Consider the following 21,039-nt stretch of genomic DNA (forward strand, 5'->3'; position numbering starts at 1 on the left):
CCAACCTAACAAATTATGTCACTGGAAGGAACTCTTCCTTCCCCTAAGAGCGTTAAGTAGTTTATGGACGACCCCTCATGTAATAAATATCACGACGATTTTCAACCAATCCAACTGTGCAAATACAACGATTGGGTTTAAATATTAAGTGCAATTCCACGCGAACAACAGTGGCAATTCTCATTTCAATTTACCATCTTTGTATGAAAACCGTCCATCTAGAAAACGATTTGCATACTTTGTCTTGCAAAAGAGCGTCCCAAAAACGTAGACAGCCAATTATTGCACCCCCCGGGAAAGTTTCAAATCCACGCTCTGTGACCCCGAGCATGCTCGAACGGAGCACTCGGACAGGTTTCAATTGTCAGCAAACTATCTGTTAATTTATCCTTTTGTGCAGCTACTGCCGCCCTAACAGTGCCTTCCGCCAAAAGGACAAGTGTGCGTGGCCTCGGCTTCGGCAGCAATCAGGCAAAGAATTGCACCGCGGTATGTTGAACTTTTGCCGCAAAATTATATTACTAATGCCCCCTCTCGGTTCATTAACTTCGGCATTACCCTCCTCCCCGTTAGAAAATGCTTCAGATTGTTGACGAATTACAGTCGCAGCGCAGCCAAAAACAAACAAACGGCAAAAAAATGCTCCCCCCCCCCCCGCCCCCCTTGGGAACGACATTCGCGGCAGCGCAGAGCCGGGGCTTCTGCACTCGACGCGGAAACTTGCCTGGCGAGTGGCGAATTTATTTGATTGCTTTTATGTTACCCGTTGTCACATTATTCATACGATGATTAGAGTGTCGCCAAATGTTTGATTTAGCATCAACGGCACACAATAAAATAAGCCGTGTGCCGCCGTGCGGTGAAGGGGCAGCGATTCCTGTAGTACGTACGATGTCTTCAGCTTGTGTATGTGTGCGTGTGTGTGCTGGGATGCTTGTACCTTGCTGCGGGACACACCGAAAAGTCCGAGAGCGATGCAATGCCACTTCTCCACATAGGGGGGACCAGCAGAGCAATGCCGGCGGATGCTGTGCGGGGCAGCGCGCGGCCTCAATAGCGGAATCACGCCAAGAGACACTCACATAATCACATCGCGGCAGCTAAAACACAAGCCAACGCACGGTCAGCAGCTTTCGCAGAGCGAGCGAGAAAGAAAGCAGACCAAAAAAAAAAGACGATCCCCCTTCCTCCTCCTCCTTCCCTTACTTCTCCTTCTTCCCAGGGACAACAAAAAAAAAAAAAAAGATAAAACAGACAAGAACCACGGGCTACACCAGAACCGCGCAACGAAAGGAGAATGTCCGGTCAAAAATGACGAAATTGACCAAAAACGTAATCGCGAAACATAAAAAGTATACACTTGGCCAAGGGGAAGCGGTATGACCCCGGGGGTAGAATGAGGGAAGAGAGTGGTCGCGCGCGCGCGCCCGTTTCGCGAACAAGAACGCGACCAACGGACGACATCCACAAACGGACGACGACGGCGACAACGACGACGACGACAGCGACCAGTCAAAGCGAAACTCACCTCGGCTTGATGCTTTTCGGTGCGGCCGGACACGGCCAACACACCGAGCCAACAAGTCAAAGAGCATCAACAACAACAACAACAACAAAAAGGTTGCTCCCCAGTAGTGTGTGAGTGGGGTCGCCGAGGGGAGGAAGCAAAGTCGAAAATAAATGGTCATCCGAAAATCGCTCACTCAACTCGCGCAACTCCGGGCAAATAAGCATCACCGCTGCCGATTCGTGTCGCGAATGTAAACCCCCCTTCCACTCGGGCAGTTGTGAAGTGAGGTGAGGATCAAGACCTTGAGCCCCTCTTGGTTTCCCACCACCGTGCGGGGGAAAAACACTTCACCCGACACCCGGGAATGTCGCGCACTGCCACGGTGCTACCGGCGATGGATGTATGTTTCCGGCATCGGACAGTGTGGAAACTTATCGCGCAGAAGACGCAAGCAAACAATCCCACGAGACAATCATCCACCGTACCGAGCAGCCCCTCTATCATCCCTCCCCGGAGCATGGTGCGGTGGCAACGAAACGATGAAAAATATGCGCACGGCCCCACCGAACTCACAGCGTCCGGGGCAAAGCAAACAAAAGCAGCAGCGGCAGCAGCATACTTTGTCGCAAATCAAAAACGGACGAAGCGACGCGCAGGTTCCTTGAACTTGGTGCCAGATTTCGACCTCGATTCGGCTGGCCTGCATCGCTCCGCCATGTGTGTTGTATGCTACAGCCCGCGACGACCCCGGGTAATATGGTAAAGGACCGGCGCGCTTCACTACTCTTCTCATGTCGCCGCATGTTCATCTTTCATCCTCGTGCGCACATACACATTTTCCCCCCATAGGCCCCTCTTCCTTCTGATTGCGGCATGCTCCCGAAGCCCCTCGTTTTCCACCACAAACAAAATGGGGTTGTGCGAAACTTTATCTCTCCGCAACGGGCAACAAACATCTATCGCCGAAAATGCTGTGAAACAATGCACGAAAAGACCAACAAAAAACAAATGTGTAGCTCGCCAAAAAGGGCCAACAAATGGAGCGAAAGAAAGGAGGAGTGGGTATGATGGCAAGCCGCTGAACAAAAGGCTGCACTGGCTGCACCGAGAGGGGAAGGACGGTAACTTAGCCCAGGTATTATACATATTTTTATATATTATTAAAAAAGAAAGACCAGTGCCGGATTCTACTCTATATAAATTATTGTTGTTATCGAACGTACTAAAAAAACCCCTTCCCTTATACACTCTCAAGGGGTGTTGCGAGACGAGGGGCACACGCGCAGCTCCGGTCAACCCTTTGCCCCCCGTGACCGGCCGTAACGTGAAGGGACGGGAATCAAAAATGATATTAAGAGGAGCAAAAAACGGCCCTCTGACATGCATGTGCATATATTGCCGCGCTCGGCCAGAAGCGTGTACGCATCATGCAATCATCTTGCGTTCGGGGAGTGCAGCCAACTAACACCCCACTCCGCTTCTGTCCCACCGTACCGATCCATTCCCCGCGTGAGCTGAGGAGCTCTCGGTTTCTCGCGGGACACAGCCACCTTACACAGCGAACACAGCAAGCGCGACGCGCTGTCGCGTCAAGCTTGCGGGGGAAAGAGGGCCTGCCACCGTTTTGCCCTTGACGGCGCTGGTTTGTCGCGGAAAGATGCGCGCAATGTCCCCAAGAAGCTCGCATACCCCCCCTCTCCCATGCATTCCATCAGCACAATTTCGGTAACCGTTTTTCGTCGATCATGCACACCATCACGCTCCATAATGTGCCCCTCGATGCCTCTCGATGCTGGTTTTGGACGGTTGATGGTCCGAGTGGCCCAAAGTTGCAGAAGAAACGGTGGCAGAAAGAGTGCAGATGGAGTGTCGTTATCGTTTTGGGGAAGGGTTGCCAAAGGGTCGCTAGCGTTGGTGGGGCCTTGGCTGCTTTGCCATTTGCTCCGGAAGTAGCGTGGAGGGCTCCCCGGGTGCTTCGTCACAATGAGGGACCAGCGGGAGGCAGGGCAGAACTTTCTGTTCTTCTGTTGGGCGTGTAACGCGCATCGATCCTTCTTCGATCGATCGGTCGATCTGACGAAATGATGTCGCCCCAAAAAAAAAACACACAGAAAAAAGAGACTCAAAACAAGCGAGAGACACGAGCACTACTTGTTTGGCTGTATGATAAACGCAGTGCGCAGGTTGTTGCATTCTGGTTCGGCCCTGTTTTTTCCACCCAGTGTGTACCGTTGCCGGTGGTGAATGTTGGGCCGCGTATGGCAATGCAGCCGGGCGGGCAGTAAGGCAGCAAACTCCGATCAAAAAAGAGCGAGAGAAAAGGGACACATTGACGACAAAAATCGTTTCTGTATGTTGTAAGACAGGGTATTGGGGTCTTTTTTTTGTTGTTTCTGTTGACCAAAAATATTGTGATGTATTCACAAACAATAACGATTGTAATAAACAAGAGCTGAAACATGCGGGCGCGGGTAATTGATTCAACCACGGGGGGAGCCCGCGGGTGCGACATAAACAATGTAAATTGCCTCCGGGTATAGTCAATAAAATCGCTCGCAGTCGCATCCCATTACCCGAGATCATCTGTTTGGCAATGGCAAGTTTTTTGGGGGCAATGCAAATTTCGGTGCGATCATCGATGGCACAGGTTGAGGCCCCCGCAGTAGCGCAAACCGTTTGATGGGGGATTATGCCTTTTTTCCGGAATATTATTGCTTCATCGCGCTGCTTGTTTTTCCAATCTATATAATGCTCCAACTTTTACCTTTGCACCTATTTTCCTATATTTGTGACTGTTGGAGTAGGGAGTAAAGCTGTGTTTGATCGTACATTCCAGTAGTAATCACACAGCATCCGCTCTCTTCAGAAACCAGACCGCAATGCGTGCAATTAAGCCGGGCCGCACTGGCTAGGTGTAGCGCGGGCACAGTGTGTAACCATTCTGCACACAGAGGGGATGAAGAAACAGTGCCCTACAAAACCATTAGTGGCCTGCACACCCGGGCTTTCGGATCTATTGGGGCTGCTATCGGATCTCGGCGCTCTGCACTATGCCCGGATGGGGCTGGATGGATTGTTCCAACGAGCGGCTTGAAACTACCTGCTATTAATCTGCTTTTCAATTATAAACACATTACATTAATGTGTTTTTGCCATTGAACACAAGGAAATGGAGCCAGGGCAGGGCAACAGTGGCTGCGTGTGTATGTATGTGTGCATCGAGCCCCGTTGGAAGCTGTTGGTTGTTTTGATAATTTTTCCACCCCTTCAACGACTGAAGACGGGATCGCTTTGTATCTGTTTGGATGTCGAGCATTTGTTTTCTTTTTTTTTGCTGCTGCTTCTTGCTCGCCCAGTGACGTCCATCGACGGCAAGCGTCGACGATTTGGGTTTCGTCTGATGATGAAGCACAGCAGAGGGGTTGATCTATTAATGCACGCTTTAATATGCAAATGTGGTTGGCTTTCACTGACACCCGGGCGCCCAACACAAGGTGGTCACAAGCAAGTGGCCTCGCTTTCAAAGTTTACTTTCTTTGGCACGATGCAATTAGATGTATTGGTACGGGTGTGCACGGTGAAATCGAACCACGGAACGTATATTATTAAGTGTATTTTTAGAGCTAACTGTTTTGTTGAGAAAAAGAGGAAATTAAATATCCATTTGGTGTATGGTCTGATGCAGGCGCGCAATGGCTTATACATTATCGCATTTTTATGGATGTCTGGGATACTGAGAATCTGTAGCATTCGATTTACTCTAGTTTGGTCCTCCATTTAGAAATATCGCGAGCACCCCTCATATATCACCTTATAAAAGACGGTTTGTTAACTACGATTTCTTTTGGACACATTTTGCGCCATGTACCGATTCCAATTCAGATCGTTCTTTTTTAGTCGAGGACTAATATAACAAATATCTGTGTAAACAAAACTGGCAAATCTTATACTACAGTCGCTGGCTGTCGCAAAATTTGGCCTCAAATATGCTTAACTTGATGGTTTAATGTGAAAGATTCAAGGTGAAATGGTACAAAATTTTTTCCAAGTTAGAAGACTTGATTGGAGCATTCAAAATCGAGTGATAACCGCAATATTTTTACTACTTGTTATTGATTTACTGACTGCTACTTCAATCTCTTGATGGCCTGCTCACGATAGACCACGTCGATGTGACATGGCCCGGTCAGCTATAATTCTCCAGGAGATCGGTCCCTGGCTGCAGCCTCCTATCCGTGTAGACACCCGATTTCCGACAGGTCTCGCTTCACCTGGTGCAGCTTTCGAGTTCGCTGAGCACCCCTGCGCCTTATGCCGAACTGGGGATCGCTGTCGAACACCTTCTTGGTGGGACATAAGTCCTCATGACATGTCCCAGCCATCGTATCCTGCCTGCATTCGCCATCGTCAGGATGCTCGGTTCGCCGTACAGCTCAGCAAACTAGTGGTTCATCCGTTTCCTCCACGCTTCATGCTCGTATTCAACAAAATCCATACTTCAATCGACAAAATCTGAAAAACAAAGCTTAAAAATTTTGTAAAAATGTCTAAACAATTCGGTTGACTTGTAGCAAAACATGGATACCTTGAGGATAAATATTTATGACATTGAGGTCAACTATAGCCGTCTAGGCGCTAGATTACACATACTGTCAAAAATTAGTACATTAGAGTCAAACATTCATGCATTTAAAGCAAAATTTTGCTGCAATGATTTAAATATAGGAATGATCGTGTTAGGTCCTACTGTCAAAGCACCAGCCTACAGAAGAAAAAACCAACTATGATGGGTAATTTTGCATATCCAAACAACTTTGGATTTAGGCTGAGGCATTGAAAGAAAACCTGGTGTTGGCCACCAATTAATCACTGTTCCCAATTTTCGGCGAAGTGTCTAACGTATGACGAGATCTGGATGTCTATGACCAGCAAGACATACCAATTTTCTTTTAACGCACGCGACAAAATAATACCATCATCTACAGCTAATTTCCATCTGCGCAATATCTCCACCGCGTTAAAAACGTCCACCTCAACATGTTTCCCAGCATTTGCAGATCAAAACGGTTTAACGCGAAAGATCTTGCAACCAGAGTTACAAAACACGTACACGAGTCCTTGCCAAAGTCCAAATCACGATCGCCGAGCGGTCCCGGAAGGCCGGGACGAGAATAGCGAAAGTATAGATGGAGTCGTACCAGCAGATAATCTTAACAATGACACACTCTACATTCCATTCTCTGTCGCATACGGTCCTCAAGCAGAATCATGCGAACGCAACCGCAACAGAGCACACACACGTAAAAAATCCTCACTGTGTGCCCAGTCGCTTAGTGCTGCACTACGTGTTTGCTGCAGTACATGCACCGGTTTTTGCCTGCGCCTAAGATGATGATGATGATGGTGATGATGGTCCCCACCAGGTCTCCCATGAGGATGAGGTGAAGAAAACTCGGCAACAACTTCTTCAACCAGTCGCCGAAGGACTGAAGGGACAGGTGCCTGGGAAAAGGGGAATGGAAGCAGGTGAAGTGAAGCAATGGAAGGTGGGGGGGGGGACCGTAATTTGTTCATTCTGTTGCCTGGGAGACATCCATTGCCCGGAGAGTGTTCCAGCTTTCCATCCCCACCCATTCGCTTCTCCGCGCAGCTGGACTCGCTGTGTTTCGCGCTACCAACAAACACAGAGTGCGCGAGCTGGATAGGATCGCACTGAAGAGTCCGCACGGGACCTACCACACGATTGGGATTGGGGCGCACTCTTGTAGAGTGTAAGTGCGCATCCCAGACACAACACACAGCGCACGGTTGAAATACTCACACCGAGGAGGAGCGCGAGCCCCGTGTGGTTTTCCACTGGATTCTAGTCCAACTCCAAGTATCAGATGATACCCACCTGATCAGGTACAACCCGGCACTCTGTCACACAAAGCTCTCACCAGGCTAGGGAGTGGAGTGCGGGGGGTGGTGGCAAACGCGTCGTGTGCTATAATTTTCCATTTAAAATCATATTTATCAACTTCGGTGTTCCCGCCACTCTCCCACTCTGGAGTCCAGGCTCGATGCTCTCGGCATGCCCTCTACTCCCAGGTGCTGGGAGGGTGGCAGCCGACCGGACTAGACTGTCCGGAATCTATAGCTACAATTCGTCACAGTTCCATTTGAATCAAATATGGCACAAACATGGCTGCTAAAATATGCGGACGTTTTTTTTTCCTTCTTCTTCCCTTTACTTCTTCTTTTTGATTTCTCTCTTTCTTTCTGCGCGCCACACGTACAGCCCAACGGGACGGGGCTGCAGAACCGGCTGGCTTTACTCCTTTTTTTCTCCTCTTTCGAAAGGTGTGATTATTTGCACCGGGGTGCTGGACTAGTTCGTTTGGCTTCCCACCACAGTGACATTTGCGGTGCTCGGTGCGGTAGGACGCCCCTGGATTGACTCGCAACGTCAGCCGGACCTGCCGTATGACTCGCGCATTACGCAGCGCAAAACTACGCAAGCTGCCAGGGCTGCCGTAATTGATGAAGTGAGACTTTCCGGGCTCCGAGAATAGAAAGATTGATTTCGTTTTAATTCACCTTCCCGGGGTGGGGCGCGCGTCTAGGCGCGCGTTCCCAGCACCCGGAGCCGGTGGACTCCGGTGCGCTCCAGTGCCATGGATGCCATTCCGCGGATCCGCGACCGGCGGGTCGGATACGATAACAACTTGGCCCATAAATTGTGACCATATTCTGCGCTCGCGCTAGTAGTGAAATACGAGTGCTTGAAGCTGCTGCTGCTGTTGGAACTGAACTGAGGCAGCAATGCAATGGCCAGAGAGAGAAAAAAAGGGCCAGGGCAGGAGGAGCAGCAGCAGCAAAATAAAACTCAAAACCGGAACCAGTGGCTCTCCGCACACCACCGTCCAGCGGGCCACCGGGGCGCGCGAGACCTGTCTGCGGTTTGTCGTCGGTGGCGTCAAACCGCCGCGCGAGGTGTTTGTACAGCGCGGCCGTGCGAATATCATCGGCTGTTGTGCCATGTCTAATTCATGCAATCTTTTTGTGCCCATTTGGACGCACTCGGCGCTGGGCGGATAAAACGCTGCGGAAAGGTTCGATGTACCCGCGATGTTTCCTAGGGAGGATCACGGTCACCCACCTCCTTGTCATCCCAGTCGTACTCCCGGAAGGGGGGAAGATGATTACTCGCAAATTCTTTTTCACACGCAATCCCCCCGCTCATTCCATCCTCTCTCCGGCAGCAGAAATACACCGAACGCGAAACCCTTTTGCGCCCAGATGGTTTCGGAGCGTGCCAGTGCACGCGAAATCTCGCCACTCTCTGCCCTGCCCCATTTGCCGTTTGTGCACATGGGCCCGAGTTTCGTTTGCGCACTGCTCGCCCGTTAGAAATCGGTCGGTTTGTGGCGAGTTTTGGAATGTCGGTCGGGCCATGCTCCTCCGGACCATCATCGGACCTAATGAAGTCTTAATGAGGCGATCCTGATCATATTTTTAATGAGCAAAAAAGCATACGAGAAGTCCCCCCTTTGCACAGCAGCCACTCTTCCGCCTCTTTGGCGAGCAGAAAACCGAACCGAACAGCTCGTCACAGCCCACTAATGGCAGTGTGTCATGGTGTTGCTGCTGCTGCGCCGACCTCTTGCGTATCACGCTCGCACAGGAGCCCGCCAGCAGGAAGCAGTAGAGATGGTGGAAGCGGCCGCAGCAGCATCAACAGAACCGGGCAGCATCAACTTCAGTATTAAGTGCGGGAGCCGCACATCAACGCCTTGGCGAGTGCTAGAAAACGGAAATCCATAAATAAGGATTAAAACAAACGTGTTCGGATCCAGGGGTGGCAAGCGGGGGATGGCTGGGAGGGGGCACGGGGCTTTTGATGCGTCCCTGTCGACGAGCGTAAGAGCGTAAGACCTAGACCACGCAAGGCGCACCAGTAGTAAGTCACGACTTTGACGCTGGCGACATCGCTGAAAATCGCGCTCCACACCTGAGATAGCTCACCTTTCCGCGCGAAGAATGCACCCTCTTTTGCCGCACCGGCCCCGAAAGGATAACGGATGTTCTCGGTTCGGACATGCGTTTCCTCACGCCGTGCATCAGCGTAACTAAATATGTTACCAAAAGCCAAAATTTAAGCCCTTCCTCATACCTGCACCTTATCAAGTTGCTAATGCACACAGCGACCGGGAACATTCATTTGCAGGTTTTCTTTTCAGGCGGAATACATGTTTCGAAACAAAAGTACTGTGTGTGTGTGTGTGTTACGAATGATATATGGGATGGTACACGGCAAATGAACGTAAAGCTGGGATCGATTTTTACTGTATGTATTATATTTTGATGGCAACAGCGAAAGTATTCAGAAATAAATAATTAAAGTTATTTATTCATTTGTACGGAGGCTTTGATTCATTTGTACGGAGGCTCAATTAATAATCGATCGTAAGCTACCGCATAATGTTAAGATAGTTTGTTGAAGTTGCTTAGGCCCCTACAGAGATCATGCAAATATGATGTTAAATAAATAAATGAATAAATAAACTTCAATACACAATGGCAAATTCAGTTTGAAATGTAAAAACTAACAAGTATGGTCTGTTGATAGGAGTATACGCAAACACAGTACAATGTTGTTCAAAGACACATTACCCATTTTACACTGAAAATTGCGCCAAGCCACGGTTCTATGCCAATTTTAAATCAAATTTTTAACAACCTTCCAAGAAATATAACTAAAGAGATCAGTCTCCATGTATTAAAGACTAGGGGTAAAGACTATGCACATTAGATGTAAGTGTAATCTTTGTCCGTAGAAAAATCTCCCTTTATCAGCACGACATTGGTGATGATGATGAAGATGATTTTCATATTATTATTTTGAAAATAAAATAAAAAAATTGATAAATGAACAAATCGAATAAAATGAAAGGGTCTGCATAGTCTCGAGACACGTGCGCGGTACATAAACTCTGGGTGTGACGGATAACTGGCGATGAGGTCAGCAAAAGTTTATCTTCAGTCTGAAACACTGGTCAGTATCAAGACCCCAGACATTTATTCTTGCTTTTGCTTTTGTTCAGAGTTTATGCATTGAATGGTATTTCTCCACATATCTTTGTGATAATCTCGTCCATCTCGACCCAATGCAGGGGAAAGGGTGGACATCATCATCATCTATGTGACAGCCCTTAGACTGCACGATTGAAAACTTCAACAATCTATGAAATTATTATATCCGTTGAAAAGAAGATATCCACAAATATAAACTAAAATTAATAGAACACATCTAAATATAACAATCAAAGATTAAATAGAGCTGCTAGAAAAAAATTATCTTAAATCTGATCGATTGCTCTTAGTGAAGACTCACCGGAAAAAGTGATTGTGAAAAGTGAAAAGTGAAGAATTGTCGAGCAAGAATCATACCTTCTAAACCAGGGGTCTCCAAACTACGGCCGCCGGCCCCATGCGGCCTGAGATGATTTTATAAAGAATAATGTAAATATCACAGTGTGACCACTAATTTGGTGGAGTTAGTATCGCACCTGAAGGCCACCTTGGATCGGGTGAATCACCGCTTGCTGTTGGCGATGCTTGCTCGATTTGGTTTTTCTACTCCTTTAGTGGAGTGGCTCGAATCTTACCTCACTAATCGTCGATATCGCGTCAAAATTGAAAGCATAATATCTAAGGAATTTGTGAGTAGTTCAGGTGTGCCACAGGGTAGTAACCTTGTACCATTGCTGTTTTCTCTATTTTTCAACGATGTTACTACTGTAGTAAGTTAAACTGAATATTTACAGGGTTTCGAATCATATAATGGACTACTTGATCCACTCGGTGGAATGTTTCAAATGGTTAGGGGATGTATGCAACGTTGCTATGGAGGTATGCAAGCATATAGGGGAATATATCAAATGCTTAGGAGAAGTGTGCAAAACAGCTATGGAGTTTTGCATCCAGCTATGGAGCGCTCGGATGTAGCGCTGTAGAAATTAATCCTAGAATTTTTTAAAAAGCACCGCGTGATGATTAAAATGTTTGCGGTGATTGAACACTTGTTTTAGGATCATCAGAAGGAAATAATGGTTAATCCGTAATAATATTTATTCGGACTAAACTTTCACTACCTCCTATCCGATTCGATCCGAGAACATCCTGTTCTACTATTTCTTTACATCATCAACACTTTCACACGTATTTAAACATGATGATTCTTGAGGGTATTGTCAAAGTTTTAAAAGAAATCGTTTGAGATATGCTTTACTATTTTCTGAAATTTCAGGCTGGTTCTTAGTTGGTTCTAAATTTAACACGGGTGATTAAAGAGGGGGGTAATTTGATTACTAGGCAGGAGGACTATGATGAACGTTACTTGAATATGCGTGTTTAAATATGAGGAAAAATGTTGCCGCAAAGAAAAAATAGTAGAGTAGAGAATTTTACAAAGAATATTGTTTAAATAGCAAATTCAATTTAAAAATAAATTATTATGTTGCTTGACAATACCAAAAACATGTGTTTAATCACCTCAAACATTTTAATCATCACGCGGTGCTTTTTTAAAAAATTCTAGGATTAATTTCTACAGCGCTACATCCGAGCGCTCCATAGCTGGATGCAAAACTCCATAGCTGTTTTGCACACTTCTCCTAAGCATTTGACATATTCCCCTATATGCTTGCAAACCTCCATAGCAACGTTGCATACATCCCCTAACCATTTGAAACATTCCACCGAGTGGATCAAGTAGTCCATTATATGATTCGAAACCCTGTATTGTATGCGGGCGATCTCAGACTTTTTCTTGCTGTGAGGTGTTTTGGTTGGGCTTGTCCTGCAGATATCGATCGATTGTTATTAGTGACTGTACAATGACCTACAAATTTCACACTACGACTCTTTTGACTGGAACTCCTAATGTCTTCTTCATCTCCCTCTGTGAATGTGTTATGTATTTACACGTATACTAAATAGATCGTTACCTTCTCATCAGCATTTTAAAATTACTGACACCATCATTTTGTTCATTTCATTTCAGCAAATGTGCCCGTGCTACATCTGCATGATATCTCTGGTATCTCCACAGTGTAAAAATGTGTAAAGTTGGTTGAACGCCCGCAAGTGCAGCCCACGCTCAGTAATGTGTGACCCGCACAACTATCCCGCGATCCGGTGATGTACATTTTATCGCTTGTATGCAGCGCGTCTTGTTACTGTGTAATATTACTTAGCGTTTTAGGGTGGAGAGTGTTCTAGTGATTGTTTCTTTGTTTGTTTGTTTGTTTGATTGTGTTTATAATTGTTATAGTTACACCCCTACCCCCCCTCATTCGCTACCGGTCGGTGAAGCAATGTGCAGCCCAGTAGTAGTATGCCTAGTCTAGCATCGCGCGCGGCCGCACAGTACGTTGTTGAGAGGCTGCAGTCGAACGTCCGCCGCGTATTGCGATGCACAAGGTCAGCACCCTACCGACCGGAACAAGAATGAACCAGCATCAAAGTGACCTAGTGACCTCAGTGACCGTATCGAAAGGAAGTGGTGCCGCCGGGGCACAGATCGGGCCGAAATCTGCGCACGCTGCCAATGCACCGAACGGTGCGTCCACGCTCAACAATAACAATCTGAGCAGCAAAAACAAAAACCCTTCCGCCCAGCCGAACTCGCCGGACAGTGTCATACATATGACCAACGTGAGCGTGCCGCCGAAGCTGCTCGTGCCGAACGGGAAGAGTCAGGCCCCGGCCGTACCGTCGGCACCGGACGCGCGGGCCAAGCAGGTGCTGAAGGAGGCGGTCGATGCGGTTGTAAATAGTTTTGCCAAACACACGCAAGGATACGGGCGAGGTAAGCATGTTTGCTGTTTTAGATAGTTTATTTTAACGATCATACATTGCATACGACGCAGTTTTTTAACACAATACTAAGAACGATCAAGGTACCAAAAGGTTGGTATGTGCTCGATCTCCAAAATCAAAAAGGCACGATCGAGAAGGGAACGCATAGCTACACAAATCGGGTTAATTACGGTCAGTGACTCTTTCGTCAAGCACAACCGCTATCTGACGTATCAGCCGCACAATGAACCGTCAAAATAATGCATTTCGGACGTCGATCGGACCGGGCAGTGATGCGCTGCCGCCGTTGATCATTACTCATTATGACAGCGATATTTGGGGCATTGCATTCGGTTGGATCGATTGTGCTTAATTTCAGGATGCCTTTATCATCCTTAAAGGGGGGGGAGCGCAACAACTGCACACAAAGGTGCAAGCTAAGGGCAAGCTCATCAGAACCGTTCCATCCTGCCCCGGCGGGCCTGTGCATCGGTCCGCCGGGACCGGTACTCTGCACCTCTACTCTATCGCATAAAGAATGGCCAGCGAATCCATTATCCGGGCTGGCGAATGATTACTTTTCATAATTTTTGGAAACTCATCGTCAGCTACCGCGACGCTCCGCTCCGGGCAGGAGCTGGAAATTGAATGCCCTTTCTACATGGCAGCCGGTGCAAGCCGCCGTGCCAATTGGTACAGCCGAAGAAAAAAAAGGCAATATTTCAGATTGCTATTCATTCAGTGGCCCGCAACCACAATTGAAGGCGCAATTGGTACCGATGTACCGTTCGTTACCCAATGCCCCAACGCCCCATCAGGTGCATACACACACACTCCCTACGCCGGTACACAAGGTGCACAACATCAACCTCCAAAAGCAGCAAGAAGCAAAAAAGGGGTGCAAGCATTTTAAATAAATCTTTTCAAATAGCACAATACATCATTGCCAAATCCCCACCCGTCCGCCCGTGCGAGTGCGCTAATTTTTGTGTGCGTCGTCCAGGACGACAGCAGATGCCAAAACCCATCAGCAGTCCTGAGAGCGCGCGCGCTCGCAAGGGTAATGCACTCCCGGACAAACGGTACAGAGCAAGAAGAACTAAACCAAACAAAAAAAAACATCCTTCCTTTCAAAACATTGCCCATTGTGCATGACGAAAGGGCTACAATGTTGCCCACATGCTGCACAGACACTTGTCAGGCACAATGAGGCACAACCGTGCCACTACTCCCTCAACTACCGGAGGAAAGCGCACCAAAAAAAAAACAACGCTCTCGTCACCCGAAACCGCAACACATCAACCAATGTCGATTCGCGGCGGCTCGTCCTTAATGCAACCGCGAGTTCAACGGTCCGCTGTGGCACATTGTCACGGGGTGAAAATTGCATTTTTGTTGTTGTTGTTGTTGTTGTGGCCAGGAAATGATGGAAGTAGCTGCAACCGCGTCCGCGAGCACCCTACACTACTTTTGGCCAATTTCAGGCGATGGTTTGGTTGCTTTATCGGTGCATATTGGTGCTTCTCCCATGGCGCAAACGTACCAAAATATTTTTAAAAAAACCAGGACACTCCTTTCGGTCCCGCGATGGCAATCGGCACCCGGCAGCGTACGGTACGAACGGAATCGGCGCACAAAGAAATCGGCGAGTCATTATTTTGGAAAGCTTAGTCATCAATCATTATTTCGAACAAAATTTAAACTTAAAACCCTTTTTTGATGCATGGGAAACGGGAAGGAGGAGGAGGTGCACAACAGTACAAAAGGGATATGGTGGAACCTGCGAAGACACGGTTCTTCCTATCTATTTATCTTACCTCTTGCCCGTGTGGGATACGTGGCAGAATTGCTTTTGAAATGCATTTTTTCGGTGTGCAACGGTGGTGTGCGCTCTTCCAGCTGCTCGTACACAAAAAGGCATTAGCATCATCGTAATCGGACCATGTGAGCAAAAACAATTTCAGCAAGCAGAAACCCACGGCGGGCGCACCACCGCAAGGTGCAAATTGGTGCAACGGAATCGAACCGTCCATCGCGGTTTTGGGGCGAGCGAATGTGCGCCCCGATTTACTAAGATTCCTCCCAGTAATTAATTTAGATTGCCAAAAAAAAAAGAAATGAGAAATCGAGCCCCGGCGAGCTTAATGGAGAATGTCAAGAGTCATTTTTTTTTTACTTCATTCGGAAATCATTCACCTCGCGTACATTTGAAAGCATTGCATTGTCCATTTTGGCAAAACTAAGGGGGATGGGGGTTTTGTCAAAAGCTACTGTACGTCCGGAAACATCCAACGATACCTGTTAACGCCCGTCAGCAGCGACAACTCTGATGGTGGGCCTGAAAGCAGTGCTGAGCCGTTCTGACTAGTAGCTGCAATTAAGGCTGCCGATCTAATAAGGTTGCTCAAGTACTGGAGGCTGTATACGTGTGTGTGTGTGTTTTCCCCCCATTTCTGCATCTTCTGCTTTGAGCGACTGTTTGGTGAACAGTACAAATGTTTCTCCATTTGTAACAGTAACATTGACAAATGCGCGATGCTTATCGATCGAGCGGGAAAGTATGCTTAATTGCAGCTCGTTTGCATTACTGGCTTGCAGTTGTGGTATAATTGAAAACAATGAGTAATGGTGTGGAGTAATATTACTTAGGGATAGCAAATGTTCAACAAATGCCATTTGTGACGTGTGACTTGATGGTTTTTAATGTGTAAATGATGATTCGGTTTTTGTGCAATTTTGATTACAAAATTCAAACACAATGAATACTCAATATTAGAGTGAATGCATCCTCTCCTTAATGAATCTTCCATATTTTAAAGGATCTCAAACAAATCGTAAATATTCTCGTTATTAATGGTTTGTTTGCAAATAATCAAAAACTCTTACATGACATTAAGCAATGCACTGCCACTGACAACACATAATATGAGAGCCGTAATACATACAATTGGTGCATGAGATGATTTGGGACGCAATTTGAAGTTTGAAGCATTTATTTTGAAACTGCATGAATTAGAATTAATACAACGGACGTAGTACTATACACAGTTCTTCCTTTCCAAAGAAGAACTAAGACTGAGCGAACCTAACCAAGAATTAATGTAAGACTATGGGGCCAGGATAATTTCAAGATCTGTTGCTTTTGAAGAAACCAAATATTATATCACTTGTTCAATGAAAGTGGCTACAAAATAAAGTAAAAATAATGCATTTAAGGGGATGCATTAGACAGCATTCAAAGCCTTTTTTGGGATACTTAAATCTTTGAGACAAAGCAGATCAATTTCAAGGCTACGATTAGCGACAGCGAATGTACGTTATTCTAAAAAATCACAGATGTCGACGTAAATCACTTCTTGGAGTAGAAGAAAATGATTTTCAAATTTGAGCATCAACTAAGCGTATTGGTGCTGTTCTATGTTATGGTCTATGCGGTCATAGCGTCCTTTCACAAACTTTCAAAAAATATTTGTACCACGTCACGGAACAGTCAGTGTTTGCTACGAGGATTGGTTCTGATGGGAATATAATTTCGTCTGGTTTCTAGCAGAACCACCATATACAAGCCACCATTTGAGCCATGTCCGGTAGCTGGGGATTTTTGTTCTCACTGGTTAACAGCAATTCTAGACATGGTCATATTACTTAATACTCGCATACAATTGTTTGTCATGCACGTCGAAACAGTTGAGGTTCGTTTGTAGTTGATTCAATCCGTTTGATTTCATTCGAGAGAGCCTTTTTTCAATGAATTACAGGATTTTTTTAATATGATGTTGATAGATATATTGATGTTGGGAGATGTCGATGAACATATTTTACCTACCTACCCTGGTCAGTTGTGTACATATTCTTGGCTGAGAAATGAAGCCATACGTTAATCCTTTTTTATTTGACGGTCTCGTCATAATCCATACGTTTTATGTCTCCTCAAGATGAAGGTCTCCCTAACGCGAATATTCTCGAAGCTACTTTTGCGATCTGGCAGCCTAAACTTTCTATTGTGAATATTGTTATGACAGTTCACAAAAATATTGGTCCAGGTATGCCATATGTTTTCCCCGTGGTTTCTTTGATACTTCATGGAATCACATTCATTTGTTTTCTCCAACATGAATATTTCTCACCGCGCGGCTACATGAGGTGAACTATACAGCGAAATGAACTATTTGACAGGCAAAATATCTGACAGCTACAGCTAAAGGGTTGGATAAAACACAACTTCCGCTTACGAAATTGACTTAAAAAGAATATCTTCTTAAGCGGAACTTTCCCAAATTCGAAGAAATGATTAACTGTTGATCGAAAATGAACGAGGTGCTTGATATCGAAACTCTTTAATGGATTTAGTTACGATTGTGTGATCGTTATTTGTTTACATTCCACATCAGCTGGTTGGTGTGATGCTTTATCCGTCAGATATTTCGCCTATCAAATAATTCATTTCGCTGTATATTTCACCTCATGTGGCCTCGCGGTCAAAGCTGACAGTCTCTTCAAGAATCACTCCAAAAGAGATTTCACTTTATGTATTTACTGGAAATGATACGTGAACTGGAGCGTTGGATAATGTAATGACCTTTAGTTGATAGCCCAAAGTGTTCCGAAAGTATTTTGTTTTTTCATGAACAGGTGTTTCAAATCTCATTCGTCAATTTCAGATTGGTTCTTAAAGTTTATTTGCGAAAAGACCACGTGAATCAGCTCAATTAAAAATAAAGAAAATGTTGATTGGAAGCCCAACTTGAACATTGAAAGCTCTGCTCTTTGTTAGAATTTTGCATTATAATATGTAACGAACGCATTTCATAATTTTCTACCCTAAAAAAAAAACAATTAGAAAGTGGTGCAGACGCTTTACAAAAAAAAAAACACACACACTCACACACACTTAAAAAAGGGACCCTTAATTCATCATTTCACTAACCTACATTTGCTTGGCTACATCTCGAATCGCACCCCTACCTGGTTCTACCTACGCAGCAAAAGGTAGCCTTTTATTGTGCGAATTCGTTCCACATATTATCAACTCGGGCACGTTGCGTTCTGCACCAAGAGCGGAGTGCTGGCTGTTTCTTCCCTCCGTTGTCCGTTCCCCCTGCAATGAAGACCTCGGCAGCCCCGACCGAAACCCGGACCACAAAGCGCTTGAGAAGTTTATATCTTACCCCTTGAACTGCTTCATAACTTAACGCCGGCCGGCACCGAACACGGATCCACGGATCCAAACAAAACAACAACCGAAGCAAAGGGGATGACGGGGTAGGAGAGGAACTACAGCGGGAGTATTTTTCGCATCCGGCTTGCCCGCGCTCGCCGTTGGGCCGATGTGAGAGATGTGAAACATCTTTCACAATCCCCCCTTTTTTGTTGACTCCACACCTTTCTTCCTGTACTACACACAGACCTTCCTGCCAGCATTCTCAAAAGGGCGGACGGTTGGCGACGCACAAACCCCGTGGTAAGCCGTGAAGGTTTCGCAAAGATTTTAATAAACAAAATCGGCGTGCGAATCGCACGCAGCAGCAGCAGCAACACAGCGTTAAGCAAGGGCCTATGGGATCTGGGACCGCCCGGACGTGAGAGGGTTGTGTTGCTGATAAACCCTCCCCTAGGTCCACCGCGGCGCGTATCGAATCTCGCCGGCCGTCTCCCTCCCGGGTTCCAGCTTACAGCCCGCAGGTAAAACAGTGAGTTATCTTCTCGATTTACCGTTACCTCTGCGTTCAATCAAGATTTCGGTAAGGGAGCCTGCCCCGCCACCTTCACAACACAAGGGATGGGAACACAGCGCACCCCGTCTCCAAAGAGGAAGGAGGTGGTGCTGCGAACGCAAAACGACGAAAATATGCGTGCGCCTTATGCTGCAAGCGTAACGTGCACCGATGCAACATGGGGACAGCAAGACAAAGAGAGAGAGCGACAATGGGTGAGAGAGAGAGCTTACGCGAGATGCGCACCTGGATCCGGTAGAGGGTTGTCACCGTCACGATCGCAATCGCCTTCTCCAGCACAACACGGCCGGGGAGAGCAGGGCTGGTGCTCCGATTGGCTGGAACAACACAAAATCTGTACAGCTCCAGATATGGACAATCGTGTCCTTTTTCTTCTTCTTCTTGCTTCGCCCCGCTCCATTTGCTGGCATTGTACGGTGCTTGCGCACACTACATCAAATATTTTAATCGGTTGTCCCATTATTGATTGTTTATGATATTCGTCATATTTTACCTCGCGCCTCGCGCAAGATGCAGCGTGCGTTGTGCGTCGCGGGTTTTCCTTCCCGTGCACGAGACCGTACCGCGTTTTCCCTTGTGTTCCTTCCTCTTTCCCGAGTTGCACACGGTAGGATGCACGGAGGTGATGCATTAACATTTTCGTTCCACCGAATAAACCATTCACCCCGTGTCTGCTGTACTTCTTTTGTGTGCTGCTCTGGAGCTCTGGACAGCTTGAGGATGGCAAGCGGACCATGCAAATGTTAATAGGCCTCATCTAAAGGACATGTGGTGATAATTTTGGATTGACAAACCTTTACAGCCCGCTCTGCACGCTGCTGCTGTGTGGTGGGGTTCGTTGACACTGGACCATGTTTTGCTGGCCGTGTTCAACCCGTACCGTGGCCTAAATGCTCGTTTCGTGTTGATCCCCCCAGAGTAAGGTTTTAGTCGGGAATGTTTTTTTTAAAAATATTTTGAAAAAATCGTTTGGCACAAACATTACACATCCTTCTACAACATAACTAAGTATCCGTATCGAAAAAACAACCTCAAAATCTTTTCTTTTAAATTTGAATTTATGACGCACACACAAAAACAGCCGAAAGCAAAAGTAACACGGCTTCCGGCTTTCTCCTTCGGTTCGGTTCGCTTTGGCGGGACCAGCGAACCAAAAATTACCGATAATATGTATAAAAATTGAAGCGACAATTACGCGCGCGCTAGTACACCGTTCTCAACCAGCTGATAGTTATGATGGCGAAATTATGCATATTATTAAGCAACGAGAGAGAGGAACAAAAAGGGCTCACATTGACATGCATAATAATAAAACATAAGCTGACCCAACGAGGCCACTGAAATTGTTGTTGCCGCTTGGTGAGCCGCGGACACAGTGAGAACGTCTGAACCCACTGAAGAACAAAAAGCAAAAGGAAGCCGCACTAGAAGCTCGAAATAATAATAAAAAAAAAACCAACAGAAACGCTACATTCTTATGCTTTTCGTGTGTGTCACCGTGCGCTTTTGATATAATTTGTTTTCCTCCAAAACCCACCTTCACCGCCACCAACGAGCCGAGATCGGGTAAGGAGGAGAGTATGAGCAAAAAAAAGCTTTCCCCACCACGGAAAGCTTGTGAGGGCAAGAAGAAAAGCAAGCTAATGTGGCGGACCCCGTCCGGTATGGCGTCACACGCAATACTAACGGCGGCGGCGGCAGCAGCGGTTGCGTGCGGTGCAGCTATTGGTCGAAGTGTAAGTGCACTTACAAATTTAATTAATATTGTTCCGCAGCATTTGATACATCCACCAGGAGTTTCACCGGGGAAAACTGGTGCAGCCGGACCTCCCAAGCATCCCCGCGCAACCCCGAAGGGTGCAAGCGTTGACAGACATATGCAATATCAGCTATATATTGATATGTTGCAGCGGCATGCATGCATCGCGCCTGGTAGGCCAAAGAGATCGA

The 21,039-nt window shown here is 46.6% G+C and overlaps 1 protein-coding gene across 2 annotated transcripts in view; it reads left to right on the forward strand.

Moving 5' to 3' along the window:
• LOC120903189 (protein limb expression 1 homolog) overlaps nucleotides 1–21,039 on the forward strand; it is a 52,487-nt gene that overhangs the window by 9,129 nt on the left and 22,319 nt on the right. For both annotated transcript variants that reach the window (XM_040312458.1, XM_040312459.1), the window contains one exon: nucleotides 12,558–13,364. In XM_040312458.1, coding sequence (XP_040168392.1) covers nucleotides 12,968–13,364 — 397 coding nt within the window. In that variant the 5' untranslated portion in view covers nucleotides 12,558–12,967. The remainder of the gene's footprint in view (nucleotides 1–12,557; nucleotides 13,365–21,039) is intronic.

Source organism: Anopheles arabiensis, chromosome 3 (genome assembly GCF_016920715.1).
Source record: "Anopheles arabiensis isolate DONGOLA chromosome 3, AaraD3, whole genome shotgun sequence".
In the NCBI taxonomy this organism is placed as follows: Eukaryota; Metazoa; Arthropoda; class Insecta; order Diptera; family Culicidae; genus Anopheles; species Anopheles arabiensis.